Consider the following 24,350-nt stretch of genomic DNA (forward strand, 5'->3'; position numbering starts at 1 on the left):
GCGACTTGAGCAAGTTCGAGTGAGGCACTTTAGTTGACTTAAGTCAACTATAGTCAACCATAGACCTTATGCACATGACGTCATTTCAGTACGGCGCCCTCGCCTTGAGGTTAAAAGGAGATTGTTCATTGGCCAATCTATGTGCGTTTCGATTGTTTCGTCACTTTGACCTCAAAGATGGCGGCTGGATGACGTCAATGCATAAGGTCTATTGGTTGAGATGACCAGCATTCCATCTGACACACCGGCACTGCAGGTCACTCTGGGCCCAATTTCATAGCGCTGCTAAGCACACAAATTTGCTTAGCATGAAATTTCTTCCTTGATAAAAACAGGATTACCAACAGGATATTTCCATTTGTTGCATATTGCTTGTTACTTGCATTCAGCTGTTGTTTATTTATCCTCAAAACCACGTGGAAATTTGGTTGGTAATTCTGTTTTTATCGAGGCCAAAATTTAATTTTAAGCAAATTTTTGTGCTTAGCAGCACTATGAAATTCGCCCCGACATCGACACGAGAGGTCATCACGAGCGGAGACTAGCACATCACTAGTCTGGTAACCTAAGAGGGACAAATTTAAATAACTACTGTGAACGTTGGAGACGTCTAAGTATGTTCTCACTATTTACATTTTGTGGCTTACGTGCAAATCGATGCATGCTTTCTGCACAGACAACAAGCATGGCGATGTTTCGGAGCTATTGCAAACTGCACAGAGCTGTCGTACCAGAATTAAAGATTTTGAAGGATAGCTACTCTGCTGTAAAAGGTTAGTTTGGACATGGAGGTAGAATTGTTTGGCTATATTGTCTCTAAGATCTGACGGCTAAACATGAAATGAGAATAACTTTTCATTTGTAATGACCTGTTCTGTTGGTTAGTTTTGATGCATCCTCTATTTACTCTTCTCTCTACCACCAGTTTTTATGCCTTTTTCTTTGAATTGGGAAAAAAAGTAATGATGCCTTATATCAACCGATGCCCTAATTATCTTCATTTGTTAATATGAATTTTTCAAACATTTATTAAAACTTGATGGACATTGAAATGTTCACACCACACACCGATCTTCAATGACTTCAAAGTTCAACTGGGCCCATTTATACTTGGACTCCAATAAAATAAACGAGACACAATTGTTGGAATACTGCCACAGTCTAAAGACCACCGACTTTAAAATGGATTTACATGTATAATACACCTATCAATTGTAAGACGCACTACTTGACCCCCAGGGAGGGTGCGTCAAGTCTGCGTCTTTACTCTCAAAAAAGTGACGGTGGGTTCGTCAAAATCCAATAGTCGTCAGTCAAAAATCTTTAAGAGGTGCGTAAAGGTACGTCATGTTACCGTCGATGTCCATTTCAATATGTATTTTGTTTATTTGGTGGAGACTCAAATAATGAATCTATCTACCCCTCCCTGCCTTCGTATGATGTTTGTATTTGTATACATCCAACCTTTCAATGCCACAAACTGTGTTTTGCTCGATTTAATTAGCCGCGATCGTGATTGCGATCGTTTATTTTGCAGCAAAACACGCATCCTCTGTCGCTCATCTGTCGAGCGCAATCAACAAATTTGCACAACAATTTTTTGCGCAATTTATAACTTGACCAATGCAGAATAGGCAGTTCCAATTGTGAAATTGTGACGTCGGATAAACGGGCATGCGGTTTGATATGTGTTAAAGGGAAATCTGTTGCGCTTTTGTGAATGTTGAATACCACGACTGTGTTGCTACATGGTTGCACTGAATAATTATTGTTGACAACAGTTAAGTAGTCGGCCGGAAATAAATATTTGTGTCAAATCTACCATTTTGTGAGCATTAAATATTCATGAAATCACAATTCTGAAGTGAAAAAAAAAAAAAAAGCAACCGAGATTTTCCTCATTTTTCGGTTGGTAATGATAGGGCAATCAAACATATTTTTTGTTTAGGCCTTATATGCCATTGCAGCAACACAGCTACCATAAAAATAGTGCCAAATAACCGGTGGAGTAAGTGGGATGGTGGTGGGAAAATTATTTACATCATTTCCAAACGAATGACTATGACAAAGTGAGAGATAAAATTAACAAGCCCGCCTAAACAAAACTTCTTGCGCTTTGATTAGTTAAAGACAGTGAACACTATTGGTAATTGTTGAAGACTAGTCTTCACAGTTGGTGTATCTCAACATGCATAAAATAACAAACCTGTGAAAATTTGAGCTCAATGGGTCGTCGATTTTGCGAGATAATAATGAAAGAAAAAACACCCTTGGCACACAAAATTGTGTGCTTTCTGATGCTTGATTTTGAGACGTCAAATTCTTAACTTGAGGTCTCGAAATAAAATTTGTGGAAAATTACTTCTTTCTCAAAAACTACGTCACTTCAGAGGGAGCTGTTTCTCTCAATGTTATATACCATCAATCTCTCCCCATTACTTGTAATCAAGAAAGGTTTTATGATGGTAATTGTTTTGAGTAATTACCAATAGTGTCCACTGCCTTTAAAACCAAACACATTGATTTGCTACCTTAAATGTAATACAGCGTGACCCAGAAACACAGCAAAGACTTTGGAACACTGCACTATGCAGCACAGGGAAAACAACAACTTAATGCTTGAAATTATGCCCTGTGTGTAAGTTGGGAACATGCCAAATACAATAAAGGTTGCGCTGAGTATAAGGCCTTTTATCCTTTACTAGCGGGATGCCGCGCTTTGCGCGCAACCCCGCTAGAAATCTTTGTGTATAAAAAAAAATGCAGCAAATGTAGCGTTGTGTACAGGGGGGGGGGGGTACAACACATTCACCGTGCTTTTGTGAAATCGTATACACTTGCCCAATTGTTTTCCGTTTCTCATTATTTGTCGATCTCCCTATATGATATTTTCCAGTTTCGCTGCGTGGACCCGCGAGTGGTGGACCCGCAAGTGGTTCTTTACCAGTCTCGTTTATTTCCCGTTAAGTATTTTTTTTCTAGGTTCAGTTTATTACTATTTTTTCACCTTTCCCGTAGGCCTATTATATCCCCGGCCCCGTTCATTTGTTTGCCATTCCCCCGTCCCCTGAAATAAGAAATCGTACACTTGCCCGTCTTTTTTCCCACTTCTTTTTATTTGTCGGTTCCGTCTATGTTTTCTAGTTCTGCGCGGGTCCCGCTAGTGGTTCTTCTCAGTCCCGCTCATTACCGTTTCGCTTATTTTGTTTCCGTTCAATTTACTATTTTCCTGTCCTGTATCGTTTTCAAGTCCAGTTTTTCCCTTATTATATCCCCAGCCCCGTAATCCCGCGCCTCCTTGCCTCCTGTCCCCGCTATCCCGTATGTTGGCATTGTTTGTTGCTTGCCACTGTTTGGCCATAACTCATGTTTCCCAGTTTCGCGCGGGTCCCGCTATAGTGGTTCTATCCCCGCCGTTCGTATGGTTTGATTTTCTCCAGTTCGGTTTAATATTTTCCTTTCCCATATCCCATATCTTCATAGTCCTTTTTCATTTTTTCATGTCCCTACCCAGCCCTGTTAATTTTATCCGTCATTTTTGTTTTTACCGTTCCCCGTCCCCCGGCCCCAATCCCCCGTTCCAAAGACGTACCACTGTGTGCCCATACCCACCCTCTCTCAGCCTGTCCCACGTGCTCTAATAAACCCACACATCCATTGTGCCTCCGCTGTGATCCCCGTAATGATCCCGTGCATTGTTCTTTGCTTCCACTGTGTACGCGCCAAAATACTGCTAGCTCGCTCGCGCTATGACTGTGACATCACAAAGGGTATGAAAACGGGTATGACGGGTATGAAACAGTCAGCCCGAATCCTGGACCAACTGGTTTCCAGGATGGTTCACCAAAAAAGATTTCTACTCAGCAGAATAGACGCATCACATATGACAGTCTTACACTTCACAACGTCAATCCTGGCCGTGGCAACACTCGACTCCGATTAAACAATAGTTGAAAGGTGGCGTTGGAGTTCGAGTAGTACAGAATGCGAGTTCCAGAGTATTTTCTTACAGAATGGTGCTGGCTAGTCTGTCTACAAGATTCATGATGCTGAGTAAGGCAAGCTCCTTTGCTCAGCAGAACAAGAGACAAACAGGGCAAGCTTGACCAGTTTCATTGTTAGTGAAGATGTCTATTGTTTACAGTCAATTGTATTCCCTACACACCCCAGCGAGCAGGCTGCAGTGCTATAACAACATGGAGTATTATAGTCACCTTTATGTAGTATATGAGCCACAATATGTCAATATTTCTGTTTCAGGTAAAACATCACACCAGGCACAAACTAGGCTGTAACTGTAGTCCAGTAGCTTCCACAAACTTGATCCAACAAGTCATGAAATTACACGAAGCAGAAACCTAAGCCAGAGAGCGCCCTCTCCATCGAGCAGACACGATCGGCTTGTCTGGGCCACCAGCGGTGCTCCGAAGGGGAGTTGTGCTGGCGCCCCCTACCGGTCGATCGGCACCGCCGCTACACTGCCCCCTCCTAGGACCCTTTTTGTCCCAGAAGCAGGCAGTGAGCGACATCGCTCGCCAGCGAAGCAATCCCTTAGACAATGGCAATTAACAAAACAAACATTATGGGGAAACTGTCCTGTGATGTGTTCCAGTCCGTCTGCACTTCCTGCCTGCATCACAGATGTTTTTGGATTTTTTACCAAAAACACAAACTCACAAAATTCTTAATAACTCTCAAACTTTCGCTTATTTCCCCAGTCCGCACTGATAAAATGTCTTCAGCAGTATCTTCTGTATCATTTGAAAGCATAAATTCACAGAATTTTTTTTCACCCCAAATCTGAAAAATCGACCCATGCCGGCATCACAGATTTTTTTTGATTTTTGACCAAAAACACAAACTCACAAAATTCTTAATAAATCTCAAACTTTTGCTAATATACCCAGTCCGCACTGATAAAATGTCTTCAGTAGTATCTTTTGTATCATTTGAAAGCATCAATTCACAGAATTTTTTTTCACCCCAAATCTGAAAAATCGACCCATGCCGGCATCACAGATTTTTTGGGATTTTTGACCAAAAACACAAACTCACAAAATTCTTTAAAAATCTCGAAACTTTCGCTTATATACCCAGTCCACACTGATAAAATGTCTTCAGTAGTATCTTCTGTATCATTTAAAGCCATAAATTCACCAAAAAAAATTTCACCCCAAATCTGAAAAATCAACCCATGCCGGCATCACAGATTTTTTTGGATTTTTTGCCCAACAACACAAAGTCACAAAATTCTTAATAAATCTCAAACTTTCGCTTATATACCCAGTCCGCACTGATAAAATGTCTTCAGTAGTATCTTCTGTATCATTTGAAAGCAGAAAATCACCGAATTTTTTTTCACCCTAAATCTGCAAAATCGACCCATGCCGGCATCACAGATTTTTTTGGATTTTTGACCAAAAACACAAACTCACAAAATTCTTAATAAATCTCAAACTTTCGCTTATATACCCAGTCCGCACTGATAAAATGTCTTCAGTAGTATCTTCTGTATCATTTGAAAGCATAAATTCACAGAAATTTTTTTCACCCCAAATCTGAAAAATCGACCCATGCCGGCATCACAGATTTTTTTGGATTTTTTGCCAAAAACACAAACTCAAAAAATTCTAAAAAAATCTCAAACTTTCGTATATATACCCAGTCCGCACTGATAAAATGTCTTCAGTAGTGTCTTCTGTATCATTTGAAAGCAGAAAATCACCAAATTTTTTTTCACCCTAAATCTGAAAAATCGACCCATGCCGGCATCACAGATTTTTTGGGATTTTTGACCGAAAACACAAACTCACAAAATTCTTAATAAATCTCAAACTTTTGCTTATAGACCCAGTCCGCAATGGTAAAATGTCTTCAGTAGTATCTTCTGTATCATTTAAAGCCATAAAATCACCAAAAAAAATTTCACCCCAAATCTGAAAAATCGACCCATGCCGGCATTACAGATTTTTTGGGATTTTTGACCAAAAACACAAACTCACATAATTCTTTAAAAATCTCAAACTTTCGCTTATATACCCAGTCCACACTGACAAAATGTCTTCAGTAGTATCTTCTGTATCATTTCAAGCCATAAAATCACCAAAAAAAATTTCACCCAAAATCTGAAAAATCGACCCATGCCGGCATCACAAATTTTTTTGGAGTTTTTCCCAAAAACACAAAGTCACAAAATTCTTTATAAAACTCAAACTTTCGCTTATATACCCAGTCCACACTGATAAAATGTCTTCAGTAGTATCTTCTGTATCATTTAAAGCTATAAAATCACACAAAAAAGTTTCACCCCAAATCTGAAAAATCGACCCATGCCGGCATCACAGATTTTTTTGGATTTTTAACCAAAAACACAAACTCACAAAATTCTTAATAAATCTCCAACTTTCGCTTATATACCCAGTCCGCTCTGGTAAAATGTCTTCAGTAGTATCTTCTGTATCATTTAAAAGCAGAAAATCACAGAATTTTTTTTCACACTTAATCTGAAAAATCGACCCATGCCGGCATCACAGATTTTTTTGGATTTTTGGCCAAAAACACAAACTCACAAAATTCTTAATAAATCTCAAACTTTCGCTTATATACCCAGTCCGCACTGGTAAAATGTCTTCAGTAGTATCTTCTGTATCATTTGAAAGCATAAACTCACAGAATTTTTTTTCACACCAAATCTGAAAAATCGACCCATGCCGGCATCACAGATTTTTTGGGATTTTTGACCAAAAACACAAACTCACATAATTCTTTAAAAATCTCAAACTTTCGCTTATATACCCAGTCCACACTGATAAAATGGCTTCAGTAGTATCTTCTGTATCATTTAAAGCCATAAAATCACACAAAAAAATTTCACCCCAAATCTGAAAAATTAACCCATGCCGGCATCACAGATTTTTTGGAGTTTAGGCCAAAAACACAAACTCACAAAATTCTTAATAAATCTCAAACTTTCGCTTATATACCCAGTCCGCTCTGGTAAAATGTCCTTAGCAGTATCTTCTGTATCATTTAAAAGCAGAAAATCACCGATTTTTTTTTCACACTTAATCTGAAAAATCGACCCATGCCGGCATCACAGATTTTTTTGGATTTTTGACCAAAAACACAAACTCACAAAATTCTTAATAAATCTCAAACTTTCGCTTATTTCCCCAGTTCGCACTGATAAAATGTCTTCAGTAGTATCTTATGTATCATTTGAAAGCATAAATTCACAAAAATTTTGTTCACCCCAAATCTGAAAAATCGACCCATGCCGGCATCACAGATTTTTTTGGATTTTTGGCCAAAAACACAAAGTCACAAAATTCTTTATAAATCTCAAACTTTCGCTTATATACCCAGTCCACACTGATAAAATGTCTTCAGTAGTATCTTCTGTATCATTTAAAGCCTTAAAATCAAAAAAACAAATTTCACCCCAAATCTGAAAAATCGACCCATGCCGGCATCACAGATTTTTTTGAAGTTTTGGCCAAAAACACAAACTCACAAAATTCTTAATAAATCTCAAACTTTCGCTTATATACCCAGTCCGCACTGGTAAAATGTCTTCAGTAGTATCTTCTGTATCATTTGAAAGCATAAATTCACAGAATCTTTTTTTTACCCCAAATCTGAAAAATCGACCCATGCCGGCATCACAGATTTTTTTGGATTTTTGACCGAAAACACAAACTCACAAAATTCTTAATAAATCTCAAACTTTTGCTTATAGACCCAGTCCGCAATGGTAAAATGTCTTCAGTAGTATCTTCTGTATCATTTAAAGCCATAAAATCACCAAAAAAAAGTTCACCCCAAATCTGAAAAATCGACCCATGCCGGCATCACAGATTTTTTGGGAGTTTTGGCCAAAAACACAAACTCACCAAATTCTTAATAAATCTTCAACTTTTGCTTATATATCCAGTCCGCACTGGTAAAATGTCTTCAGTAGTATCTTTTGTATCATTTGAAAGCATAAATTCACAGAATTTTTTTTCACCCCAAATCTGAAAAATCGACCCATGCCGGCATCACAGATTTTTTTGGATTTTTGACCAATACACAAACTCACAAAATTCTTTATAAATCTCAAACTTTCGCTTATATACCCAGTCCGCACTGATAAAATGTCTTCAGTAGTATCTTCTGTATCATTTAAAGCCATAAAATCAAAAAAAAAAATTTCACCCCAAATCTGAAAAATCGACCCATGCCGGCATCACAGATTTTTTTTGAAGTTTTGGCCAAAAACACAAACTCACAAAATTCTTAATAAATCTCAAACTTTCGCTGATATACCCAGTCCGCACTAGTAAAATGTCTTCAGTAGTATCTTCTGTATCATTTGAAAGCAGAAAATCACCAAATTTTTTTTCACACTTTATCTGAAAAATCGACCCATGCCGGCATCACAGTTTTTTTTTGAGTTTTGCCCAAAAACACAAAGTCACAAAATTCTTTATAAAACTCAAACTTTCGCTTATATACCCAGTCCACACTGATAAAATGTCTTCAGTAGTATCTTCTCTATCATTTAAAGCCATAAAATCACACAAAAAAATTTCACCCCAAATCTGAAAAATCGACCCATGCCTGCATCACACATTTTTTTGGAGTTTTGGCCAAAAACACAAACTCACAAAATTCTTAATAAACCTCAAACTTTCGCTTATATACCCAGTCCGCACTGGTAAAATGTCTTCAGTAGTATCTTCTGTATCATTTGAAAGCATAAATTCACAGAATTTTTTTTCACCCCAAATCTGAAAAATCGACCCATGCCGGCATCACAGATTTATGGAGTTTTGGCCAAAAACACAAACTTACCAAATTCTTAATAAATCTCAAACTTTCGCTTATATACCCAGTCCGCACTGGTAAAATGTCTTCAGTAGTATCTTCTGTATCATTTAAAGCCATAAAGTCACAAAAAAAAATTTCACCCAAAATCTGAAAAATCGACCCATGCCGGCATCACAGATTTTTTTGGAGTTTTGCCCAAAAACACAAAGTCACAAAATTCTTAATAAATCTCAAAATTTCGCTTATATACCCAGTCCGCTCTGGTAAAATGTCTTCAGTAGTATCTTCTGTATCATTTACAAGCAGAAAATCACGGAATTTTTTTTCACACTTAATCTGAAAAATCGACCCATGCCGGCATCACAGATTTTTTTGGATTTTTGACCAAAAACACAAACTCACAAAATTCTTAATAAATCTCCAACTTTCGCTTATTTCCCCAGTCCGCAATGATAAAATGTCTTCAGTAGTATCTTATGTATCATTTGAAAGCATAAATTCACAAAAAATGTGTTCACCCCAAATCTGAAAAATCGACCCATGCCGGCATCACAGATTTTTTTGAAGTTTTGGCCAAAAACACAAACTCACAAAATTCTTAATAAATCTCAAACTTTCGCTTATATACCCAGTCCGCACTGGTAAAATGTCTTCAGTAGTATCTTCTGTATCATTTGAAAGCAGAAAATCACCAAATTTTTTTTCACACTTAATCTGAAAAATCGACCCATGCCGGCATCACAGATTTTTTGGGAGTTTTGGCCAAAAACACAAACTCACAAAATTCTTAATAAATCTCAAACTTTCGCTTATATACCCAGTCGGCACTGGTAAAATGTCTTCAGTAGTATCTTCTGTATCATTTGAAAGCATAAATTCACAGAATTTTTTTTCACCCCAAATCTGAAAAATCGACCCATGCCGGCATCACAGATTTTTTTGGATTTTTGACCAAAAACACAAACTCACAAAATTATTTAAAAATCTCAAACTTTCGCTTATATACCCAGTCCACACTGATAAAATGTCTTCAGTAGTATCTTCTGTATCATTTAAAGCCATAAAATCACCAAAGAAAATTTCACCCAAAATCTGAAAAATCGACCCATGCCGGCATCACAGATTTTTTTGGAGTTTTGGCCAAAAACACAAAGTCACAAAATTCTTTATAAATCTCAAACTTTCGCTTATATACCCAGTCCACACTGATAAAATGTCTTCAGTAGTATCTTATGTATCATTTGAAAGCATAAATTCACAAAAAATGTGTTCACCCCAAATCTGAAAAATCGACCCATGCCGGCATCACAGATTTTTTTGAAGTTTTGGCCAAAAACACAAACTCACAAAATTCTTAATAAATCTCAAACTTTCGCTTATATACCCAGTCCGCACTGGTAAAATGTCTTCAGTAGTATCTTCTGTATCATTTGAAAGCAGAAAATCACCAAAGTTTTTTTCACACTTAATCTGAAAAATCGACCCATGCCGGCATCACAGATTTTTTTGGAGTTTTGGCCAAAAACACAAACTCACAAAATTCTTAATAAATCTCAAACTTTCGCTTATATACCCAGTCCGCACTGGTAAAATGTCTTCAGTAGTATCTTCTGTATCATTTGAAAGCATAAATTCACAGAATTTTTTTTCACCCCAAATCTGAAAAATCGACCCATGCCGGCATCACAGATTTTTTTGGATTTTTGACCAAAAACACAAACTCACAAAATTATTTAAAAATCTCAAACTTTCGCTTATATACCCAGTCCACACTGATAAAATGTCTTCAGTAGTATCTTCTGTATCATTTAAAGCCATAAAATCACCAAAAAAAAATTCACCCAAAATCTGAAAAATCGACCCATGCCGGCATCACAGATTTTTTTGGAGTTTTGCCCAAAAACACAAAGTCACAAAATTCTTTATAAATCTCAAACTTTCGCTTATATACCCAGTCCACACTGATAAAATGTCTTCAGTAGTATCTTCTGTATCATTTAAAGCCATAAAATCACACAAAAAAATTTCACCCCAAATCTGAAAAATCAACCCATGCCAGCATCACAGATTTTTTTGGAGATCTGGCCAAAAACACAAACTCACAAAATTCTTAATAAATCTCCAACTTTCGCTTATATACCCAGTCCGCACTGGTAAAATGTCTTCAGTAGTATCTTCTGTATCATTTGAAAGCATAAATTCACAGAATTTTTTTTCACCCCAAATCTGAAAAATCGACCCATGCCGGCATCACAGATTTTTTTGGATTTTTGACCAAAAACACAAACTCACAAAATTATTTAAAAATCTCAAACTTTCGCTTATATACCCAGTCCACACTGATAAAATGTCTTCAGTAGTATCTTCTGTATCATTTAAAGCCATAAAATCACCAAAAAAAATTTCACCCAAAATCTGAAAAATCGACCCATGCCGGCATCACAGATTTTTTTGGAGTTTTGCCCAAAAACACAAAGTCACAAAATTCTTTATAAATCTCAAACTTTCGCTTATATACCCAGTCCACACTGATAAAATGTCTTCAGTAGTATCTTCTGTATCATTTAAAGCCATAAAATCACACAAAAAAATTTCACCCCAAATCTGAAAAATCGACCCATGCCGGCATCACAGATTTTTTGGGAGTTTTGGCCAAAAACACAAACTCACAAAATTCTTAATAAATCTCAAACTTTCGCTTATATACCCAGTCGGCACTGGTAAAATGTCTTCAGTAGTATCTTCTGTATCATTTAAAGCCATAAAATCACAAAAAAAAATTTCACCCCAAATCTGAAAAATCGACCCATGCCGGCATCACAGATTTTTTGGGAGTTTTGCCCAAAAACACAAAGTCACAAAATTCTTAATAAATCTCAAACTTTCGCTTATATACCCAGTCCGCTCTGGTAAAATGTCTTCAGTAGTATCTTCTGTATCATTTAAAAGCAGAAAATCACAGAATTTTTTTTCACACTTAATCTGAAAAATCGACCCATGCCGGCATCACAGATTTTTTTGGATTTTTGACCAAAAACACAAACTCACAAAATTCTTAATAAATCTCCAACTTTCGCTTATTTCCCCAGTCCGCACTGATAAAATGTCTTCATTTTTATGTATCATTTGAAAGCATAAATTCACAAAAAATGTGTTCACCCCAAATCTGAAAAATCGACCCATGCCGGCATCACAGATTTTTTGGGATTTTTGGCCAAAAACACAAAGTCACAAAATTCTTTATAAATCTCAAACTTTCGCTTATATACCCAGTCCACACTGATAAAATGTCTTCAGAAGTATCTTCTGTATCATTTAAAGCCATAAAATCAAAAAAAAAAATTTCACCCCAAATCTGAAAAATCGACCCATGCCGGCATCACAGATTTTTTTGGAGTTTTGGCCAAAAACACAAACTCACAAAATTTTTAATAAATCTCAAACTTTCGCTTATATACCCAGTCCGCACTGGTAAAATGTCTTCAGTAGTATCTTCTGTATCATTTGAAAGCATAAATTCACAGAATTTTTTTTCACCCCACATCTGAAAAATCGACCCATGCTGGCATCACAGATTTTTTTGAAGTTTTGGCCAAAAACACAAACTCACAAAATTCTTAATAAATCTCAAACTTTCGCTTATATACCCAGTCCGCACTGGTAAAATGTCTTCAGTAGTATCTTCTGTATCATTTGAAAGCATAAATTCACAGAATTTTTTTTCACCCCAAATCTGAAAAATCGACCCATGCCGGCATCACAGATTTTTTTGGATTTTTGACCCAAAACACAAACTCACAAAATTATTTAAAAATCTCAAACTTTCGCTTATATACCCAGTCCACACTGATAAAATGTCTTCAGTAGTATCTTCTGTATCATTTAAAGCCATAAAATCACCAAAAGAAATTTCACCCCAAATCTGAAAAATCGACCCATGCCGGCATCACAGATTTTTTTGGAGTTTTGCCCAAAAACACAAAGTCACAAAATTCTTAATAAATCTCAAACTTTTGCTTATATACCCAGTCCGCACTGGTAAAATGTCTTCAGTAGTATCTTCTGTATCATTTAAAGCCATAAAATCACAAAAAAAAATTTCACCCAAAATCTGAAAAATCGACCCATGCCGGCATCACAGATTTTTTGGGAGTTTTGCCCAAAAACACAAAGTCACAAAATTCTTAATAAATCTCCAACTTTCGCTTATTTCCCCAGTCCGCACTGATAAAATGTCTTCAGTAGTATCTTATGTATCATTTGAAAGCATAAATTCACAAAAAATGTGTTCACCCCAAATCTGAAAAATCGACCCATGCCGGCATCACAGATTTTTTTGGATTTTTGGCCAAAAACACAAAGTCACAAAATTCTTTATAAATCTCAAACTTTCGCTTATATACCCAGTCCGCACTGGTAAAATGTCTTCAGTAGTATCTTCTGTATCATTTAAAGCCATAAAATCAAAAAAGAAAAATTTCACCCCAAATCTGAAAAATCGACCCATGCTGGCATCACAGACTTTTTTGAAGTTTTGGCCAAAAACACAAACTCACAAAATTCTTAATAAATCTCAAACTTTCGCTTATATACCCAGTCCGCACTGGTAAAATGTCTTCAGTAGTATCTTCTGTATCATTTAAAGCCATAAAATCAAAAAAAAAAATTTCACCCCAAATCTGAAAAATCGACCCATGCCGGCATCACAGATTTTTTTGGAGTTTTGGCCAAAAACACAAACTCACAAAATTCTTAATAAATCTCAAACTTTCGCTTATATACCCAGTCGGCACTGGTAAAATGTCTTCAGTAGTATCTTCTGTATCATTTAAAGCCATAAAATCACAAAAAAAAATTTCACCCCAAATCTGAAAAATCGACCCATGCCGGCATCACAGATTTTTTGGGAGTTTTGCCCAAAAACACAAAGTCACAAAATTCTTTATAAATCTCAAACTTTCGCTTATATACCCAGTCCACACTGATAAAATGTCTTCAGTAGTATCTTCTGTATCATTTAAAGCCATAAAATCACACAAAAAAATTTCACCCCAAATCTGAAAAATCGACCCATGCCGGCATCACAGATTTTTTGGGAGTTTTGGCCAAAAACACAAACTCACAAAATTCTTAATAAATCTCAAACTTTCGCTTATATACCCAGTCGGCACTGGTAAAATGTCTTCAGTAGTATCTTCTGTATCATTTAAAGCCATAAAATCACAAAAAAAAATTTCACCCCAAATCTGAAAAATCGACCCATGCCGGCATCACAGATTTTTTGGGAGTTTTGCCCAAAAACACAAAGTCACAAAATTCTTAATAAATCTCAAACTTTCGCTTATATACCCAGTCCGCTCTGGTAAAATGTCTTCAGTAGTATCTTCTGTATCATTTAAAAGCAGAAAATCACAGAATTTTTTTTCACACTTAATCTGAAAAATCGACCCATGCCGGCATCACAGATTTTTTTGGATTTTTGACCAAAAACACAAACTCACAAAATTCTTAATAAATCTCCAACTTTCGCTTATTTCCCCAGTCCGCACTGATAAAATGTCTTCATTTTTATGTATCATTTGAAAGCATAAATTCACAAAAAATGTGTTCACCCCAAATCTGAAAAATCGACCCATGCCGGCATCACAGATTTTTTGGGATTTTTGGCCAAAAACACAAAGTCACAAAATTCTTTATAAATCTCAAACTTTCGCTTATATACCCAGTCCACACTGATAAAATGTCTTCAGAAGTATCTTCTGTATCATTTAAAGCCATAAAATCAAAAAAAAAAATTTCACCCCAAATCTGAAAAATCGACCCATGCCGGCATCACAGATTTTTTTGGAGTTTTGGCCAAAAACACAAACTCACAAAATTTTTAATAAATCTCAAACTTTCGCTTATATACCCAGTCCGCACTGGTAAAATGTCTTCAGTAGTATCTTCTGTATCATTTGAAAGCATAAATTCACAGAATTTTTTTTCACCCCACATCTGAAAAATCGACCCATGCTGGCATCACAGATTTTTTTGAAGTTTTGGCCAAAAACACAAACTCACAAAATTCTTAATAAATCTCAAACTTTCGCTTATATACCCAGTCCGCACTGGTAAAATGTCTTCAGTAGTATCTTCTGTATCATTTGAAAGCATAAATTCACAGAATTTTTTTTCACCCCAAATCTGAAAAATCGACCCATGCCGGCATCACAGATTTTTTTGGATTTTTGACCCAAAACACAAACTCACAAAATTATTTAAAAATCTCAAACTTTCGCTTATATACCCAGTCCACACTGATAAAATGTCTTCAGTAGTATCTTCTGTATCATTTAAAGCCAGTCCGCACTGGTAAAATGTCTTCAGTAGTATCTTCTGTATCATTTAAAGCCATAAAATCACAAAAAAAAATTTCACCCAAAATCTGAAAAATCGACCCATGCCGGCATCACAGATTTTTTGGGAGTTTTGCCCAAAAACACAAAGTCACAAAATTCTTAATAAATCTCCAACTTTCGCTTATTTCCCCAGTCCGCACTGATAAAATGTCTTCAGTAGTATCTTATGTATCATTTGAAAGCATAAATTCACAAAAAATGTGTTCACCCCAAATCTGAAAAATCGACCCATGCCGGCATCACAGATTTTTTTGGATTTTTGGCCAAAAACACAAAGTCACAAAATTCTTTATAAATCTCAAACTTTCGCTTATATACCCAGTCCGCACTGGTAAAATGTCTTCAGTAGTATCTTCTGTATCATTTAAAGCCATAAAATCAAAAAAGAAAAATTTCACCCCAAATCTGAAAAATCGACCCATGCTGGCATCACAGACTTTTTTGAAGTTTTGGCCAAAAACACAAACTCACAAAATTCTTAATAAATCTCAAACTTTCGCTTATATACCCAGTCCGCACTGGTAAAATGTCTTCAGTAGTATCTTCTGTATCATTTAAAGCCATAAAATCAAAAAAAAAAATTTCACCCCAAATCTGAAAAATCGACCCATGCCGGCATCACAGATTTTTTTGGAGTTTTGGCCAAAAACACAAACTCACAAAATTCTTAATAAATCTCAAACTTTCGCTTATATACCCAGTCCGCACTGGTAAAATGTCTTCAGTAGTATCTTCTGTATCATTTGAAAGCATAAATTAACAGAATTTTTTTTTACCCAAAATCTGAAAAATCGACCCATGCCGGCATCACAGATTTTTTTGGATTTTTGACCAAAAACACAAACTCACAAAATTCTTAATAAATCTCAAACTTTCGCTTATATACCCAGTCCGCACTGGTAAAATATCTTCAGTAGTATCTTCTGTATCATTTGAAAGCATAAATTAACAGAATTTTTTTTTACCCCAAATCTGAAAAATCGACCCATGCCGGCATCACAGATTTTTTTTGGAGTTTTGGCCAAAAACACAAACTCACAAAATTCTTAATAAATCTCAAACTTTCGCTTATATACCCAGTCCGCACTGGTAAAATGTCTTCAGTAGTATCTTCTGTATCATTTGAAAGCATAAATTCACAGAATTTTTTTTCACCCCAAATCTGAAAAATCGACCCATGCCGGCATCACAGATTATTTTGGATTTTTGACCAAAAACACAAACTCACAAAATTCTTAATAAATCTCAAACATTCGCTTATATACCCAGTCCGCAATGGTAAAATGTCTTCAGTAGTATCTTCTGTATCATTTAAAGCCACAAAATCACAAAAAAAAAATTCACCCCAAATCTGAAAAATCGACCCATGCCGGCATCATAGATTTTTTGGGAGTTTTGGCCAAAAACACAAACTCACAAAATTCTTAATAAATCTCAAACTTTCGCTTATATACCCAGTCCGCACTGGTAAAATGTCTTCAGTAGTATCTTCTGTATCATTTAAAGCCATAAAATCACAAAAAAAAATTTCACCCCAATGTTGAAAATTCGACCCATGCCGGCATCACAGATTTTTTTGGATTTTTGGCCAAAAACACAAAGTCACAAAATTCTTAATAAATCTCAAACTTTCGCTTATATACCCAGTCCGCTCTGGTAAAATGTCTTCAGTAGTATCTTCTGTATCATTTAAAAGCAGAAAATCACTGAATTTTTTTTCACACTTAATCTGAAAAATCGACCCATGCCGGCATCACAGATCTTTTTGGATTTTTGACCAAAAACACAAACTCACAAAATTCTTAATAAATCTCCAACTTTCGCTTATTTCCCCAGTCCGCACTGATAAAATGTCTTCAGTAGTTTCTTATGTATCATTTGAAAGCATAAATTCACAAAAAATTTGTTCACCCTCAATCTGAAAAATTGACCCATGCCGGCATCACAGATTTTTTTGGATTTTTGACCAAAAACACAAACTCACAAAATTCTTAATAAACCTCAAACTTTCGCTTATATACCCAGTCCGCACTGATATAATGTCTTCAGTTGTATCTTCTGTATCATTTGAAAGCATAAATTCACAGAATTTTTTTTCACCCCAAATCTGAAAAACCGACCCATGCCGGCATCACAGATTTTTGGGGATTTTTGACCAAAAACACAAACTCACAAAATTCTTAATAAATCTCCAACTTTCGCTTTTATACCCAGTCCGCACTGATAAAATGTCTTCAAAAAAATCTGTGATGCCGGCATGGGTCGATTTTTCAGATTTTGGGTGAAATTTTTTTGATTTTGTGGCTTTAAATGATACAGAAGATACTACTGAAGACATTTTACCATTGCGGACTGGGTATATAGCAAAAGTTTGAGATTTATAAAGAACTTTGTTAGTTTGTGTTTTTGGCCAAAAATCCAAAAAAATCTGTGATGCCGGCATGGGTCGATTTTTCAGATTTGGGGTGAAAACAATTTCGGTGATTTTCTGCTTTCATATGATACAGAAGATACTACTGAAGACATTTTATCAGTGCGGACTGGGTATATAAGCGAAAGTTGGAGATTTATTAAGAATTTGGTGAGTTTGTGTTTTTGGCAAAAAATCCAAAAAAATCTGTGATGCCGGCATGGGTTGATTTTTCAGATTTGGGGTGAAAACAATTTCGGTGATTTTCTGCTTTCATATGATACAGAAGATGATACTGAAGACATTTTACCAGTGCGGACAGGGTATATAAGCGAAAGTTGGAGATTTATTAAGAATTTGGTGAGTTTGTGTTTTTGGCAAAAAATCCAAAAAAATCTGTGATGCCGGCATGGGTCGATTTTTCAGATTTAGGGTGAAAAAGATTTTGGTGATTTTCTGCTTTCAAATGATACAGAGGATACTACCGAAGACATTATATCAGTGCGGACTGGATATATAAGCGAAAGTTTGAGATTTTTAAAGAATTTTGTGAGTTTGTGTTTTTGGCCAAAAATCCCCAAAAAATCTGTGATGCCGGCATGGGTCGATTTTTCAGATTTTGGGTGAAATTTTTTTGATTTTGTGGCTTTAAATGATACAGAAGATACTACTGAAGACATTTTACCATTGCGGACTGGGTATATAGCAAAAGTTTGAGATTTATAAAGAATTTTGTTAGTTTGTGTTTTTGGCCAAAAATCCAAAAAAATCTGTGATGCCGGCATGGGTCGATTTTTCAGATTTTTCACCCCAAATCTGAAAAATCGACCCATGCCGGCATCACAGATTTTTTTGAAGTTTTGGCCAAAAACACAAACTCACAAAATTCTTAATAAATCTCAAACTTTTGCTTATATACCCAGTCCGCTCTGGTAAAATGTCTTCAGTAGTATCTTCTGTATCATTTGAAAGCATAAATTCACAGAATTTTTTTTCACCCCAAATCTGAAAAATCGACCCATGCCGGCATCACAGATTTATTTGGATTTTTGACCAAAAACACAAACTCACAAAATTCTTAATAAATCTCAAACATTCGCTAATATACCCAGTCCGCAATGGTAAAATGTCTTCAGTAGTATCTTCTGTATCATTTAAAGCCATAAAATCACAAAAAAAATTTCACCCCAATGTTGAAAATTCGACCCATGCCGGCATCACAGATTTTTTTGGAGTTTTGGCCAAAAACACAAACTCACAAAATTCTTAATAAATCTCAAACTTTCGCTTATATACCCAGTCCGCACTGGTAAAATGTCTTCAGTAGTATCTTCTGTATCATTTAAAGCCATAAAATCACAAAAAAAAGTTCACCCCAATGTTGAAAATTCGACCCATGCCGGCATCACAGATTTTTTTGGAGTTTTGGCCAAAAACACAAACTCACAAAATTCTTAATAAATCTCAAACTTTTGCTTATATACCCAGTCCGCAATGGTAAAATGTCTTCAGTAGTATCTTCTGTATCATTTAAAGCCACAAAATCACAAAAAAGAAATTCACCCCAAATCTGAAAAATCGACCCATGCCGGCATCATAGATTTTTTTGGAGTTTTGGCCAAAAACACAAACTCACAAAATTCTTAATAAATCTCAAACTTTCGCTTATATACCCAGTCCGCACTGGTAAAATGTCTTCAGTAGTATCTTCTGTATCATTTGAAAGCATAAATTCACAGAATTTTTTTTCACCCCAAATCTGAAAAATCGACCCATGCCGGCATCACAGATTATTTTGGATTTTTGACCAAAAACACAAAGTCACAAAATTCTTAATAAATCTCAAACTTTCGCTTATATACCCAGTCCGCTCTGGTAAAATGTCTTCAGTAGTATCTTCTGTATCAATTGCGTCATAAAATCACAAAAAATTTGTTCACCCTAAATCTGAAAAATTGACCCATGCCGGTATCACAGATTTTTTTGGATTTTTGACCAAAAACACAAACTCACAAAATTCTTTAAAACCTCAAACTTTCGCTTATATACCCAGTCCACACTGATAAAATGTCTTCAGTAGTATCTTATGTATCATTTGAAAGCATAAATTCACAAAAAATGTGTTCACCCCAAATCTGAAAAATCGACCCATGCCGGCATCACAGATTTTTTTGAAGTTTTGGCCAAAAACACAAACTCACAAAATTCTTAATAAATCTCAAACTTTCGCTTATATACCCAGTCCGCACTGGTAAAATGTCTTCAGTAGTATCTTCTGTATCATTTGAAAGCAGAAAATCACCGAAGTTTTTTTCACACTTAATCTGAAAAATCGACCCATGCCGGCATCACAGATTTTTTTGGAGTTTTGGCCAAAAACACAAACTCACAAAATTCTTAATAAATCTCAAACTTTCGCTTATATACCCAGTCCGCACTGGTAAAATGTCTTCAGTAGTATCTTCTGTATCATTTGAAAGCATAAATTCACAGAATTTTTTTTCACCCCAAATCTGAAAAATCGACCCATGCCGGCATCACAGATTTTTTTGGATTTTTGACCAAAAACACAAACTCACAAAATTATTTAAAAATCTCAAACTTTCGCTTATATACCCAGTCCACACTGATAAAATGTCTTCAGTAGTATCTTCTGTATCATTTAAAGCCATAAAATCACCAAAAAAAAATTCACCCAAAATCTGAAAAATCGACCCATGCCGGCATCACAGATTTTTTTGGAGTTTTGCCCAAAAACACAAAGTCACAAAATTCTTTATAAATCTCAAACTTTCGCTTATATACCCAGTCCACACTGATAAAATGTCTTCAGTAGTATCTTCTGTATCATTTAAAGCCATAAAATCACACAAAAAAATTTCACCCCAAATCTGAAAAATCAACCCATGCCAGCATCACAGATTTTTTTGGAGATCTGGCCAAAAACACAAACTCACAAAATTCTTAATAAATCTCCAACTTTCGCTTATATACCCAGTCCGCACTGGTAAAATGTCTTCAGTAGTATCTTCTGTATCATTTGAAAGCATAAATTCACAGAATTTTTTTTCACCCCAAATCTGAAAAATCGACCCATGCCGGCATCACAGATTTTTTTGGATTTTTGACCAAAAACACAAACTCACAAAATTATTTAAAAATCTCAAACTTTCGCTTATATACCCAGTCCACACTGATAAAATGTCTTCAGTAGTATCTTCTGTATCATTTAAAGCCATAAAATCACCAAAAAAAATTTCACCCAAAATCTGAAAAATCGACCCATGCCGGCATCACAGATTTTTTTGGAGTTTTGCCCAAAAACACAAAGTCACAAAATTCTTTATAAATCTCAAACTTTCGCTTATATACCCAGTCCACACTGATAAAATGTCTTCAGTAGTATCTTCTGTATCATTTAAAGCCATAAAATCACACAAAAAAATTTCACCCCAAATCTGAAAAATCGACCCATGCCGGCATCACAGATTTTTTGGGAGTTTTGGCCAAAAACACAAACTCACAAAATTCTTAATAAATCTCAAACTTTCGCTTATATACCCAGTCGGCACTGGTAAAATGTCTTCAGTAGTATCTTCTGTATCATTTAAAGCCATAAAATCACAAAAAAAAATTTCACCCCAAATCTGAAAAATCGACCCATGCCGGCATCACAGATTTTTTGGGAGTTTTGCCCAAAAACACAAAGTCACAAAATTCTTAATAAATCTCAAACTTTCGCTTATATACCCAGTCCGCTCTGGTAAAATGTCTTCAGTAGTATCTTCTGTATCATTTAAAAGCAGAAAATCACAGAATTTTTTTTCACACTTAATCTGAAAAATCGACCCATGCCGGCATCACAGATTTTTTTGGATTTTTGACCAAAAACACAAACTCACAAAATTCTTAATAAATCTCCAACTTTCGCTTATTTCCCCAGTCCGCACTGATAAAATGTCTTCATTTTTATGTATCATTTGAAAGCATAAATTCACAAAAAATGTGTTCACCCCAAATCTGAAAAATCGACCCATGCCGGCATCACAGATTTTTTGGGATTTTTGGCCAAAAACACAAAGTCACAAAATTCTTTATAAATCTCAAACTTTCGCTTATATACCCAGTCCACACTGATAAAATGTCTTCAGAAGTATCTTCTGTATCATTTAAAGCCATAAAATCAAAAAAAAAAATTTCACCCCAAATCTGAAAAATCGACCCATGCCGGCATCACAGATTTTTTTGGAGTTTTGGCCAAAAACACAAACTCACAAAATTTTTAATAAATCTCAAACTTTCGCTTATATACCCAGTCCGCACTGGTAAAATGTCTTCAGTAGTATCTTCTGTATCATTTGAAAGCATAAATTCACAGAATTTTTTTTCACCCCACATCTGAAAAATCGACCCATGCTGGCATCACAGATTTTTTTGAAGTTTTGGCCAAAAACACAAACTCACAAAATTCTTAATAAATCTCAAACTTTCGCTTATATACCCAGTCCGCACTGGTAAAATGTCTTCAGTAGTATCTTCTGTATCATTTGAAAGCATAAATTCACAGAATTTTTTTTCACCCCAAATCTGAAAAATCGACCCATGCCGGCATCACAGATTTTTTTGGATTTTTGACCCAAAACACAAACTCACAAAATTATTTAAAAATCTCAAACTTTCGCTTATATACCCAGTCCACACTGATAAAATGTCTTCAGTAGTATCTTCTGTATCATTTAAAGCCATAAAATCACCAAAAGAAATTTCACCCCAAATCTGAAAAATCGACCCATGCCGGCATCACAGATTTTTTTGGAGTTTTGCCCAAAAACACAAAGTCACAAAATTCTTAATAAATCTCAAACTTTTGCTTATATACCCAGTCCGCACTGGTAAAATGTCTTCAGTAGTATCTTCTGTATCATTTAAAGCCATAAAATCACAAAAAAAAATTTCACCCAAAATCTGAAAAATCGACCCATGCCGGCATCACAGATTTTTTGGGAGTTTTGCCCAAAAACACAAAGTCACAAAATTCTTAATAAATCTCCAACTTTCGCTTATTTCCCCAGTCCGCACTGATAAAATGTCTTCAGTAGTATCTTATGTATCATTTGAAAGCATAAATTCACAAAAAATGTGTTCACCCCAAATCTGAAAAATCGACCCATGCCGGCATCACAGATTTTTTTGGATTTTTGGCCAAAAACACAAAGTCACAAAATTCTTTATAAATCTCAAACTTTCGCTTATATACCCAGTCCGCACTGGTAAAATGTCTTCAGTAGTATCTTCTGTATCATTTAAAGCCATAAAATCAAAAAAGAAAAATTTCACCCCAAATCTGAAAAATCGACCCATGCTGGCATCACAGACTTTTTTGAAGTTTTGGCCAAAAACACAAACTCACAAAATTCTTAATAAATCTCAAACTTTCGCTTATATACCCAGTCCGCACTGGTAAAATGTCTTCAGTAGTATCTTCTGTATCATTTAAAGCCATAAAATCAAAAAAAAAAATTTCACCCCAAATCTGAAAAATCGACCCATGCCGGCATCACAGATTTTTTTGGAGTTTTGGCCAAAAACACAAACTCACAAAATTCTTAATAAATCTCAAACTTTCGCTTATATACCCAGTCCGCACTGGTAAAATGTCTTCAGTAGTATCTTCTGTATCATTTGAAAGCATAAATTAACAGAATTTTTTTTTACCCAAAATCTGAAAAATCGACCCATGCCGGCATCACAGATTTTTTTGGATTTTTGACCAAAAACACAAACTCACAAAATTCTTAATAAATCTCAAACTTTCGCTTATATACCCAGTCCGCACTGGTAAAATATCTTCAGTAGTATCTTCTGTATCATTTGAAAGCATAAATTAACAGAATTTTTTTTTACCCCAAATCTGAAAAATCGACCCATGCCGGCATCACAGATTTTTTTTGGAGTTTTGGCCAAAAACACAAACTCACAAAATTCTTAATAAATCTCAAACTTTCGCTTATATACCCAGTCCGCACTGGTAAAATGTCTTCAGTAGTATCTTCTGTATCATTTGAAAGCATAAATTCACAGAATTTTTTTTCACCCCAAATCTGAAAAATCGACCCATGCCGGCATCACAGATTATTTTGGATTTTTGACCAAAAACACAAACTCACAAAATTCTTAATAAATCTCAAACATTCGCTTATATACCCAGTCCGCAATGGTAAAATGTCTTCAGTAGTATCTTCTGTATCATTTAAAGCCACAAAATCACAAAAAAAAAATTCACCCCAAATCTGAAAAATCGACCCATGCCGGCATCATAGATTTTTTGGGAGTTTTGGCCAAAAACACAAACTCACAAAATTCTTAATAAATCTCAAACTTTCGCTTATATACCCAGTCCGCACTGGTAAAATGTCTTCAGTAGTATCTTCTGTATCATTTAAAGCCATAAAATCACAAAAAAAAATTTCACCCCAATGTTGAAAATTCGACCCATGCCGGCATCACAGATTTTTTTGGATTTTTGGCCAAAAACACAAAGTCACAAAATTCTTAATAAATCTCAAACTTTCGCTTATATACCCAGTCCGCTCTGGTAAAATGTCTTCAGTAGTATCTTCTGTATCATTTAAAAGCAGAAAATCACTGAATTTTTTTTCACACTTAATCTGAAAAATCGACCCATGCCGGCATCACAGATCTTTTTGGATTTTTGACCAAAAACACAA

General features: G+C 35.5%; 1 protein-coding gene across 1 annotated transcript in view; it reads left to right on the forward strand.

Moving 5' to 3' along the window:
* The first annotated feature begins 657 nt into the window (after nucleotides 1-657).
* Nucleotides 658-24,350, forward strand: part of LOC139934547 (uncharacterized) — a 42,815-nt gene continuing 19,122 nt past the window's right edge. Inside the window, exon 1 of the mRNA XM_071928804.1 lies at nucleotides 658-773. Coding sequence (XP_071784905.1) covers nucleotides 662-773 — 112 coding nt within the window. The 5' untranslated portion in view covers nucleotides 658-661. The remainder of the gene's footprint in view (nucleotides 774-24,350) is intronic.

This window comes from Asterias amurensis, chromosome 3, assembly GCF_032118995.1.
Source record: "Asterias amurensis chromosome 3, ASM3211899v1".
Lineage (NCBI taxonomy): Eukaryota > Metazoa > Echinodermata > Asteroidea > Forcipulatida > Asteriidae > Asterias > Asterias amurensis.